The 12499-nt window shown below is 42.2% G+C and overlaps 1 protein-coding gene across 1 annotated transcript in view; it reads left to right on the top strand.

Annotated features, from left to right (window-relative positions):
- The first annotated feature begins 428 nt into the window (after positions 1-428).
- Positions 429-12499, top strand: part of TRHDE (thyrotropin releasing hormone degrading enzyme) — a 416748-nt gene continuing 404677 nt past the window's right edge. Inside the window, exon 1 of the mRNA XM_082351569.1 lies at positions 429-1437. Within this exon, the coding sequence (XP_082207695.1) occupies positions 530-1437 (908 nt within the window). The 5' untranslated portion in view covers positions 429-529. The remainder of the gene's footprint in view (positions 1438-12499) is intronic.

Raw genomic sequence — 12499 nt, forward strand, 5'->3', positions numbered from 1 at the left:
GCTGCGAGCACATCCCACCCAGAGGACTGAACGCCGCCGCTGGAGTGGGGAGAGAAAGCGGCAGCCCTAACTTCCTTCTCCATCGCTCCCTGTACTTGCCAGCCGAGGACCCGCGGGAAGGCTCCCGCGGAAAGCCAGGCGAAAGCTCGGCGCAGGGGACTGCGAGCTAGAAGCCGCAGGCGCACAGGGGCGGGGGCAGCACGTGCCCCTGAGCCCGGCGTCCGCCGGAGAAGTAGCGCGCGTTGGGGCGAGCGAGACGCTTTCCAAGTTGGGCGCGTCCCAGAGCTCGCCGCCCCGCGCCTCCGCCGCCCGTGTCCGGAGAGAGGCGGGGCTGATGAGAGGCGCCGAGGTTGCTGTCGCCTACGGCCAGAGCCCGTCTTAAAAGAAGCCGGGCCAGTCTCCCCAGGGTCCCAGCTGGCGTCGCGCCCTCCGCCCGCGTGCGCTCTCTGATGCCTGAGCTGGCGGTGGCCCGGGTGGGCCGCCCGCGGGGTGTGCCGGAGGGGGCGGGGGAGGAGCAGGAGGCGGCGTGATGGCCCTGGACGGCGAGCGGGGGGAACAAGAGGAGGAGAAGAAAAAGAAGAAGAAGAAAAAGAAGAGGAAGAAGAAGAAGGAGGAGGAGGCGGGGGCTAAGAAGAGCAGCTCACCCTTCGCGGCCACGATGGGGGAGAACGACGCCGCGCTGCGGGCCGGCGGCAGGGGCCTTTCGGACCCGTGGGCGGACTCCATGGGGGTGCGACCCCGCACCACCGAGCGCCACATCACTGTGCACAGGCGGCTAGTGTTGGCCTTCGCCGTGTCCATCGTGGCGCTGCTCGCGGTCACCATGCTCGCGGTGCTGCTCAGCTTGCGCTTCGACGAGTGTGGGGCGAGCTTACCGCCCGGCGCCGACGGCGGCCCCGCCGGCTTCCCGGCGCGCGGCGGCAACGAAAGCCTTCCGGGTTCGGCCCGGCGCAACCACCATGCTGGCGGAGACTCCTCGCAGCCCGGGGCAGGCGGGGAGGCCAACCCTGAGACCCCGTCCGCCCGGCCGCCGTCGGAGGAGGCGCGGGAGCCGTGGCAGCCGTGGACTCAGCTGCGCCTGTCGGGCCACCTCAAGCCGCTGCACTACAATCTGATGCTCACCGCCTTCATGGAGAACTTCACCTTCTCCGGGGAGGTCAACGTGGAGATCGCGTGCCGGAACGCCACTCGCTACGTCGTGCTGCACGCCTCCCGTGTGGCGGTCGAGAAGGTGCAGGTGGCCGAGGACCGGGTAGCCGGGGCGGTCCCGGTGGCCGGCTTTTTCCTCTACCCGCCAACCCAGGTCTTGGTGGTGGTGCTGAATAGGACCCTGGACGCGCAGAGGAATTACAATCTGAAGATCATCTACAACGCCTTGATCGAGAACGAGCTCCTGGGCTTCTTCCGCAGCTCCTACGTGCTCCACGGGGAGAGAAGGTACGGAGGGAGGCGGTGCCCGGCACCGCCCCACCCAGCCAGGCTGTTCGAAACCGCCGGGCAGCCGTCCACCCAGGGACCGGGCTAGCTTCGGGTACCCGGCAAGCGAGGGATGGGGGAAGGAAGCGAAGGTGAGGTATGGCCATCACCCAGAACTCTCGGGGTCTCCCAGGTGCCTGGGCTCTCCCTGCGGCCAACTCCACAAACTCACTCACCAGTGCCAAATGCCACTCCTCCTCCAGGCTGGGACCCCCTGCCCCGTCAAAGTTCCTTAGCCAGCCTGGGGCACACAGCAATTTTTTTTTTTTTTTTCTTTTAAAGGGTAGTGTGTAATCTGAGCGACATCGGGCCAGGGTGACATCAAAAGCCTGCCTAGTTACCATCGAGGGAAAATTCGTGAGCCCCAGAGGCAGGGCTAGATCCTCCCCTCCCCCACCATGCCCGTTTCCGGAAGGCACAGAGTATTGGATAGGCTCTGGCTCCATGAAGTTTTACAGAACTGGAAGTTGAGATTCTGGGCAGTAAGAGCCAGTCCCAGTGACAGAGTAAGGGGGGGTGGGTGGTGGTGCTGGCGGCTGCCATGGCCAGTGCCAGCGAGAAATGTTCTTGCCGGTGCTGCCAGCTCTCTCCTAACACAGAGTGACTCCAGTTTGTTCACGAGTTACTGCCTCTGGAAATGACTACAGCGGTGAAAGGGGGAAAGCTAACCGTCAGTCTCAAATGCCTTGTTAGTGAGTGCCTTTGATGCTTTTTAGATTGGGGCAGTATTCTGTTTCTTCTTATCTTTTTTTTTTTTTTTTTTGAGAGGCTGTGGGGCTTTCCATCACTTGTTTAGAGCTTAGACTTCAGAGTCCTACAGAACTGGGTTCAAATCTCAGCTGCAACTCTGCTTGTGGTGAAGGCTTGAAGCTGATTAAGCTAAGTCACCAATTCCTGACAATAACAGCCTCTAGTGCTTAATGAGCATCCTGTATTAACTCAGTCTTACAAGAACCCCATGAGATAGATGCTATCAACACTCCCTATTGTACAGATGGGGAAATGGAGGCACCAAGAAGTCGAGTAACTTGTAACATCGTGAGCCAGCAAAGCAGGTTTTAGACTCAGGCAGTTTGGCTGCAGAACCTATACTTTTAGTTTTAACTTGCGGAAATAATAATAATAATATCCGCATAGGATTGTTGCAGGTGTCCACGAGTAAATGCATTGAAAAGCCCTTCACTCTGTACTTGGCACATAGAGTGCCCACTCATGTTATGAGTGTCCTGTGGTATAAGCTCTCAAACATGTTGTTGAATGAATAAACAAGTGATTCTTGCTTTTTTGCCCTAGCTCATTGCATTTAAAATAACTTAGATTAATTAAATGGCTGTAGGACCAGGGAATAACCAAAATGAACTTAAAAATGAAATCAACAACCTTAGGAGTGGAGGCAGGTTGGAGATTAGTAATGATGCCACTGGCAGAGCCTCCCCTGTTCTCAAGAGAGTCTCGCAACAGCAGAAAACTTGGGATCAGAGCAGTCCAGGGCTCCTGAGGTCAGCAGGTTTGGCAGTGGAGAGCTGGGACTCAAACTTTGGTTTTCTGATCCCTAGACCAGGGCTTATGATGTCTGGAAACTCTCAGAAGAAGCTGATATAGTATAAGAGGTTAGGGAAATTTCAGTGTGTTATAAGAGAACACAAAAGTGTTAGTATTTATAGAGTCCTGTGGGGTAGCCTCATCTAAATAAATTGTCCAGTGCTTTAGTGGTTGTATGATAATTGAAGTCTCCTATAAGTGAATGTATAAATTATTCACTTTCAAACTCCTAAGATCAGATGTGGATAATTTAAACCCCCTCCCACCACTTTCTCTGACATATTCTAAAGAATACAGATTAAAAGGATTAAAAAGAAAATCCACGATCATATCAAATTTGGGGGAAAAGCATAGAAGGCAAATTTGCATGTTATGTCAAAATGTCAGTAGTGGGAGTTGCATATCATTACTGATAAATCTTGCTGTGGTGAAATAAATACTTCCAGAAAGTCCTGTTTTTTGAGCCATGCCAAAATATATTTGGTGGAACTGAGCTTGTTTTGGTCAGTGCTTTCAAATGAACAGGACTCTTAAAAAGACCAGATGTTCCTGCTTGACCCATAACTGATTTCTTGTACCCTAGTGCATATTTGTATTCAAACTCTCTCGTTCAGTTTTCCCCAAAGATGGTTGAGAGTTTAACCTAGTGCACATGTGGCTAAACTCTGCATCACAATAGTTGTGCAGGATTTGCTGTTTCTGGAGATCCCAGGATGATTTTATTTCTAAACAGCCTCTTAGAGAAAGTACTTGTTCCTCTTTTTTCCCCTTCATTCCAAAAGGCCATAAATGCAAACTCTAAATTTTCATTTGATTATTGATTAAATATCTTGGTCTTTAGTTAGTCAGAATTTTTGCCAATTTATCAGATAATTTCTGGAATGAAAATAAATATTTAATCTGGCAATGGGGTGTCACAATGAGCAACCTGAAATATTTAAAAAGAGCTATACTACCATTCAGTCTATCTTACTTAGTCTATGTGGAAACAACTTGTTAATAATCAATCTGATTCTTTGACTCACTCCTCAGAGGTCTGAGAGATGTAATTTGGGTCAGGCAGGAAAATTAGACTTCACTATGTGCTGTATGTCTTTGACCCTTTGAAGGCTCCCTGGTTTTGTTCTACAGGGAATACTTACCTCTCCTGGTTCCCATATTACAATAAAGGTTGGAAGACAAGCTCCCGGTTAGAACTCAAGGCTTCTCCACTTGAGGCACATCTTTTATTCTCAGTTAATCATTTGGCTAAAGGGAAATTCACCACTTGTTGAATATTGCAAATAAATTCTCTTAAATTTGAAATGCTTACACACAGCAGTAAATTACCTCTGTTAGGCAGAATATATACTCCCTTTTCCCTCAGGCAGGTGGGCAGCAGGCAGACGCGGAGGGTGTGTATTCATGCCGTAATATCCTATAGTAGAACATGCTTGCTTAGAATTAGGCAAAATCTTCATTTACCTGAAGTAATTGCCACTTTGGGGCAGCCAGATGGCGAGCATACCCGTGTTCAAAGTAGGGTACCTTAATTTAGATCCAGATGGCCGGATTGAACGAGGAAATTTACCCAAAGTAAATGAACATGTTATTCACTTTCAAAAGGGAAACTGTTTTTCTGTGACAAACTTTGGGTCTGTGACATGCCACAGTGACAGAAGACAGGATGAAAAAAGGAGGTCTTTTTCTGTCAAGGGTTATTTAGAGAGAAACCATGATCTCCAAGTAAAATGAGAAGATAAAATTGTGGTTCTCAAAGAGAATTGCCAAAAACTCCTTTGCAAAAATCTTGTGGAGAGCATAGAGGATTTTATGGGTAGTCACTGATCATTTGTGGTATTAGCATACATGGTTTGGTGCCTTGTACTTTTTCTGGAGTGAATTAATAATCATGGTATTTAATAAAAACAAGAAAACCACCATGTTGTTTTTATGTTGAAAGCAGCCCCATTTCTCCACTTACTCTGCTGAGGAGAAATCTTTACATGAGCAAGTTGGACTAAATGGCTTTTTGCCCTTCTAAAGAGGGCTCTGAACTGAAAAATCTGGGAGAATGGTTTGTTTCTTTGAAAACTTTTTATATGATTCCTTAACGGACTTAGCTCATTGTTTTCTTGTCACTGCACACATAACCATATGGCCAAACTGAGTCCAGTGTTGGATTTTGGTCACAATTCAAAATGCCACCAGTAAACTAAATCTAGAAACTATTGGGGGAAAGAAACTTTTAACCATTTAATAATCACTTATTCAGGGAGGAAAATCCATACAATTGGTGTTTGTCTTGCTGTGCTTTTGATCACCTTGGATAGTAATAAAGTATACCTTATTTATGAAAGAGTTAAATTAATTTGCCTGTATTTTTATTTATTCAAAACAACTCTAAACAGGGCCTATACGCTCTGGATCTCTTTCAAGCAAAGATAGACCTGTGACTGGTTTCCCTGTGTTGGATCTGCATAACATATTTATTTCCTCAAATCAGTTTTTGCCACCGTGTATGTGGATGGGCTTGAGACAACAGTACAGGGCAACAGTTTAGGTTTGCTTGAGGATGATGATGACATTTGGACAATATTTATCTCTTTAAGAATAGGACTCACTTCTTTAAGCATGGCTTTAAAGAATGGTATAAAAAGAGTGAAGAAGAAATAGTCTACCTTTAACACATAAGTGTTTGACAGTCTGTAAAGAAGGGCATCCCTCCGTAACCCAGGCTCATCCTCCTACCCACCAGCCATGATCATCACCTTATCGTCCTTTTAATTCTTTGTGTGTCCTTTACATCCTTTCAAACTTAACAGTAGTGGCTGGGTTCTTCCAGAGTTTCTCAAAGACCCATGCAATCCTGCTTTTTGCCACTAGAGAGTGGCTGCTCTCTCCAACAGAATTTTGCTACATAGGATTTGAGAGAATATAAAGATGCAAAACACTTCTTGCCCTTCCTAGTTCTTTGGACAATCTGAAATGATTCACAAACAGGCACAGCTGGATGGTGGTGAGTGGGCTGTGAGAGTGAAATAAGACTGACAAGATCTTACTGAGTGGGGCTGAACTGAGGTGGAGGGTCCCAGGCTCCCCACTCCTGCCCTCCTTGCCTCCAGGTGTGCCTTCTCAGTCTCTGAATGAACAAGGGGCCCCAGGGTTTAAGGAGCTCTGGCAACAGTTGTGCAGGGACAGGGGAGAATGGATTCCTCCCAGTGCAGACCTGTGTTGATTTGCCGGGTGAAGTTTTAGTTTAATTATTCGGATCTTTCCTCATGACTACACACTCAAAAAAAAAAAAAAAAAATCATAGGATGGAAAAAGAATGAAGTTGTAAAATTGCCACTGTTGGTTACTTTTTATCTCTTTAAGAATAAGGGAGCCACTTTTAGTTGTGTTGCTGGGTGGAAAGGTGTGTGTGTGTGTGTGTGTGTGTGTGTGTGTGTGTATGTTCAGGGACTCTGGAACCAGACTGCCTCGATTTATGTCTTGACTCTGCCGTTTATTAGCTTTATGACCTTGGCCAAGTTTCCTAAATGTTCTGCGTCTGGTATTCTTATCTGGAAAATGGGGATAATGATATCCTCTTTCATGGGGTTATTTGTGAGGATTACATGAGTTAAGTAATAAAGCACTTAGAATGGTGTCTGACAACTGGTAAGCACGTTTGTGGGTATGAAATATGATTATATTGTTACATGACCGGACATCTACTCTTCGAGCTGGTACAAGGTCATTTAGGCTCAATGTTGTTGCCTTAGGTTTCCCTTTACTAGCAAGACAGTGGGAAATGGTCACTGTGGACATCCCTTCCACTGCTGTTTGTTTTGCCCCCCTAAGCAGAGTTCAAAAGATGGGGGAGAGGAAGAAGCAGAGCCCTTCCACAGTGAAGAAGGAAGAGAAGAGAAAGGCTGTGGTATTTCACAGCTAGAGAAACTCCATGCTTGGTCCAGACACTGAGATGGAGAGGGTTGAGGGAGTGGGAAGAGTGTGTGAAACAAAAGGAACTCACAACTCTGATTATGGCCCTGCTCTCTGTCAGCAGTAAGAAAAGAAAAAACCAGCTACCAAAGGGTCAGGAGGGTGCCTTCCTTGTCACTGGAAGCTAGTACAGGAAAAGAAAAGCTCCAAGTACCAAGGGAAAGGCACATCAGTCGTTAGATACTGTTTTCAAGACTTTGAGTTCCACCAGTAGTAGTACTTTATAATACTTACATAATACTTTTTCTCTTTCCACTATTAAACAAATGAATCGCAGACACTAGTTTATTTATTCTTATGAAAACCTAATATTGTGGCACAGGAAAGTAATTTTAGTGCATTCGTAATACTCTTCATCAATGGTGATCAAGTACTCAGTGCTCATTTTCGATAACAGTATTTAGTGCATAAAAATGAAAACAATTATGAATTTTATGCTCTGTTTTTATAACACGATTATTCACATGTGCACCACTTCCTACATACATTTTGCTGGCATTATTGCATTATGTTTTTAGTTTACTAGAATGGTTATTTAAAAAACAATAGACTACATGCTTGCTTATAGCACTGAATATTCAGCAGGAACACTTCTCTTCTGAAATGGCAGAGTTTTACTGACTCATTGAAGTACATAAAAACACACGGTCTAAACAACGACCCATTTTGGCTTAAAATGTTTTGTCATTGAGTAATAATTTGCATTTTGATTAACAACCTTAACTTTAAATGGGACGTGTAACTTCCATGATCTTGTAACTTTGTTCAGTTTCTGAAAACAGTTGAATAGTAGCTGGATGATCCACTGGATCACTTCTTTCGATCTTGGGAGTTTTTATTACCAATTTTAAACTATTGCAACCGTAGGCAAATTGCAGTTGCAATAGAAGCAATTTCAAAGAGCATTTTTCACTGTGCTGTATGTGTGGTCTGCATAGATGTGGCCAAAATGGAAACTTCTCAAAAACGCCTTGCCATTTTTGAGGTTCTCTTGGTTTTGGTGGGCTCTGCAATGAAACATGAATCAATCTGAATACTAGCAGTGTTATGCAAATGTTTGTTTCTTCTGCATATTTTAACTTTATGAAAAGGCAAACTGAAAATAATGGAACAGAAATTGTATCATATACTGTAATTTGCTGGCAATATCAACCAACGTTAATGCATTACTTCTGCTGAATCTTATAATGACTTGACACAAGTAGCTTGCCTAGTGAACTTCCACAGAAATAAGAAGAAATCAATTCTCTGTATCCTTAAGAGGCAACATAGAGCTTTAAGCTCTACTTCTTAGCTCAACCAAAATGTCAAATAGACAAGTTGTTAAGAAATCAAGTAATTTATTTTAGATGGAAGAGAATTAAAATACATGTATATTATTCATACTTTTCTAGTTATGCTAAAGTGACATTCTTGGAATAACACTTCCAGGATGTCACTTTTGGAGGTGGAATTTTTTTATGATAATAGAGGGATTCCTTAAAAGATAAAAATGATTTTGTTTGAGAAAGCAGGAGAAGAATAGACAACAAAATGCTTTTCCCCATTACCTTCGGCCTCCTGCTGTTTTATTTTACTTCTGGCTGTATTTACATAGGTATTTCACATCCTTACTCTATATTAAAATGTTCTCTATTTTTAATTAATTTTTTGTATTTTTTTCTACCTGGTGTACTGCTACCACCTCAAACTCCACCTCAAATTTGCTCAAAAACCAAACTCATTATTTTCTGCTCCAAATCCCTTTCTCTTGAGGTCTCTGGCGTTTTAACCGACGGTAAGCAGGCAAGAAGTCTCACTTCCGCCAATTGAAGGCAACCATAAAATATATGCAGCGAAGACAAGATTATGTTTTTGAAATCCAACAGACACTGTTGCCTGTTGGGGGCACTGAGCCTGAAACTGGCTCTCTTTGTAAGAAAGGAGACTATCAAGGGTGAGAGAGGTGTTCGAGGTAGACGGGCAATACTGGGCTCCGAGAAAATCGGAACCTGGAAGAGAGCAGACAGGGTGCGAACTTAATATGTGAGTCAAAACTTATTTAAGGGTTTATTTCTGTGCTACCAGTAGTCAATTGGCTCACTTCTCCATCTGTCTGTGACCCTTACGACCCAGGAATTTACGCTTCCTCCTCCATAAAGCCTTCCTTCAGTTCTTAAGACGGGTGGTTCTCAGCGGGGTCAGTTCTGCCTCCCATGGGACATCTGCAATGTCCGGAGACGTTTCGGTTGCCACGACGGGGGAGAGGGGGTGGTACTGGCATCTAGTGGTAGAAGCCAGGAATGCTGCTAAACACAAGATGGCCCCGACAAAGAATAGTTATCCGCCCTCGTATGTCAGTAGTGTCGAGAATTCTACCACTGAATCGCCAATACTTACATTATAAAAATAAAAGTCAGTAGTGCCAAGGTTGAGAAACCTTGCTTTGGAAGATGTAATTTCCTCATGCATTTTCCCTCGCTGTCGTGACTTTTTGTACGATACCTGTTTAGGCATATGTTTTATTTATTTTATCAGAGTATAAACTCTTTGAGGGAAGGAAGCATATCTAGTTATCGTTTTCTCCCCAGTATTGAACACTCAAAAATGATGACTAAGAGAAGCAAATGCATTATAGATCTCGTAGCAAAAAGCCGTTTAGCAGTAACGTAATTTAATATTTTAAAAACATCTCATCAAATTCAGGGAATATTTTATTTTTAATTTTTGTTCAGTTATAGGATCTCAAGCTTGGAAAAGACCCTAAGTGTAATCTAGTCCAACTGCTCTTCTTTTCCAAGGGGCTTGTTTTGATTTGCTAAATACTGAATTGAAATTCAGTTGCAATCGTCCTCAGGTGCCAGACTGTGAAATTGGTATTTTCTCATTTAGACATTATCAAATATATGCGGCCCTCAGTGCATAGATATATACTGTGTGTAGGAATTCATTAAGAATATTAATTGCAGAAAAAGTCACTAGATGATCTTTATAGTTCCTTTCAACTCTGAGAATTGGCGATTTAAATTGCTAGCCTTACTAACATATTTACTTACTATATGAGGCAAAAAGAGACTTGAGCACAACATGATTCTTCTGCATAAATATTTGGTTTATTAATTTCTCATTAGCCCAGAGATATTTAGATCTTCTACATCTAATAAATTCCTACCCTTTAATTAATACCAAAGACACCTTTGATTTTTTACTTAATGACTAATACATTCTAAGTACAGCCTCTCTGTTGAACTCTTGCAGAACTTTCCCCTAGTATTATTAGTTGTTTCTTATGTATTATATATATTTCCCTTTTCAGGTAGATTGCAAAGACCTTAAGGACAAAAATGGTTATATCTTTAAAAAAAAAAATCCTACCACACACCTAATAGAGTGAAAATCACACATAGCAGACAATATCTATTTGCTCAATGAATGGAATTAGATTTCTCAGATACTTGAAAGTTAAAAGGGAACACTTTTCCTCGTATATTAAATTCCATAGGTTTTTTTAAATAGCCTCAGTAGAGAAATATGAAGCTCAGTGGACATTTTAATAAGAAAGATAAGATTCAAGAACATATGTAAGACAAAAGCACGTGAAAATTGTAAATGGGTGCATCTTAATTAAAAGTTACTGACACTCCGTTAAGCAAGAACTATATTACTATCAGTAGAAAATAGGAAAAATATTACCAAGATGCTGGCAAGTTTGGAAAGAAGAACCTTTACTACCAATAGTCAAATTAAAACATTGTTTATAAATTATGGCTAAAGATGAATTTTACTGTTTTTGAGATACAATTACCTTTTACTCAGACACAGAAAATGTGAATTCTAGACCCAGCTTTTCACTAATTGCCTGTGTAACTTTGGATAAATCACTTAACCCTACTGGAACTACTTTTTCATTTTAGGAATTTATGAGAGCTGGACAATTTGTTTCTAAGATTGCTTCCAACTTTAACCTTATATTTTTCTGAAGATTTATAGTTAAAACTTCTTGCCTATACATTACCCCATTTTATCATCTCGACAGTTTTGTAAGGGAGGCCTAGAAAATATTATTTTCCTTCTACTAATGAAAAAATAGACTCAGGTAGTTAAGTGATTTATCCAAGCCTGGCTTGCAGCAGCCCTGTACTATTTCAAGATAATTCTCAATTCCCCTCTCTCAGAGTAAATATACAATTAATCTTTAAAATGTCTTATTTTTCTCTGTTTCAAAACTAAACTTTTAAAAAGTAAGCCCTCAATAATGCATGTAAGCTTCATAATTTTAAAAAAGTATAAACATTTACATTTCATGGTTTGAGCCGGGGGTAGCCAGTAAGATTCAATACACATGTCAACACCTACTGATTGGTAGTAACTGCCTGAAGTGCTATGCTGAGAATAATTTTAAGGCCAAGTTTTGGCTCAGCGGGAGAGTGTGCCATGTGAGATTAACCATGAACACTGTGAATGATGGAGAGGGGAGGGGTGGCAGAACTACTATGGGGGAAAGAGCCTTTTAAAGAAATGACTTGTAGCACTCAGTAATGTTTTATGAAGGGTCTGTTATTGACTTATGTCCAGTTTTAACTAGTATTATTTTAAAAGTTTAATTAGTTTATGTCATGAATGTTTTCATAAGTAATGGCCCCATTTTTAAGTTAAAAGTGTGTCCTTCTTAAAGTACTTAGTCTGAGTGTTTTGATTTGTAACCATAACAGTGAAAGAATGTAGAGGGCGCTTCTGGAGTTTTAATGAGATGCAACTTTGCAGCTTGATCTGAAAACGTGAGGGCATTAAATATTATATATGTGTATATATATGTGCACACATTGATGTATTTATTATATAGATATTTATTATGTTAATTTACTTTATTATATTAACATATAATAACATGTAATTTATATAGTAAATATATATTATGAGTGGTAAAAACCAATGGTGTCTGGATTATTCTATGTAAATGTATATTATAGCACTTCAAGAAAGGTTGAAGATATTGTGAATCAGTGGCTGCTGCTTATTAACTGCCTTCTGGGTGCTGTTCATCTATTCACAGTGATGGGTGCTTTACATCCCCTTTTCCATTCTACTAAGCTTTACAATGCTTTTTAAGTTAGGCATGATTATTTCCTTTTAAGCAATGAACATGTACACCTTAGGGAAATTTAGTAATCATCCAAGATGATACGGCTAAGAAATGTTGTGGAGCCAGAATGCAGACCAAGTTTTGTCAGATTTCAAAATCCTTTTCTTAACAAAATCAGGCCATGTCTTACTGAGATTTGAGGACGTAGATGTTTCTCAATGATGGTCTATGCCCTACTTGTATCTGATGACAAGTTTTGGATTTTGATTTCATTGTCTTTACTGGTTGTACAGTTTCAGAGAGGAGACTGAGGCATACCAAAAAGGAGAACCATTATTTTCCAATACTTGCCCATATGATGATGAGTTGTTTTTCTGTAAAGTGTAACATTTTATCTAATAAGCATGGCTCTGGGTTTAGAGAATTTCCTTTAGTTGAGAGCAAAGTTCCCTG

Source organism: Balaenoptera borealis (assembly GCF_965194805.1).
Source record: "Balaenoptera borealis genome assembly, chromosome: 13".
In the NCBI taxonomy this organism is placed as follows: domain Eukaryota; kingdom Metazoa; phylum Chordata; class Mammalia; order Artiodactyla; family Balaenopteridae; genus Balaenoptera; species Balaenoptera borealis.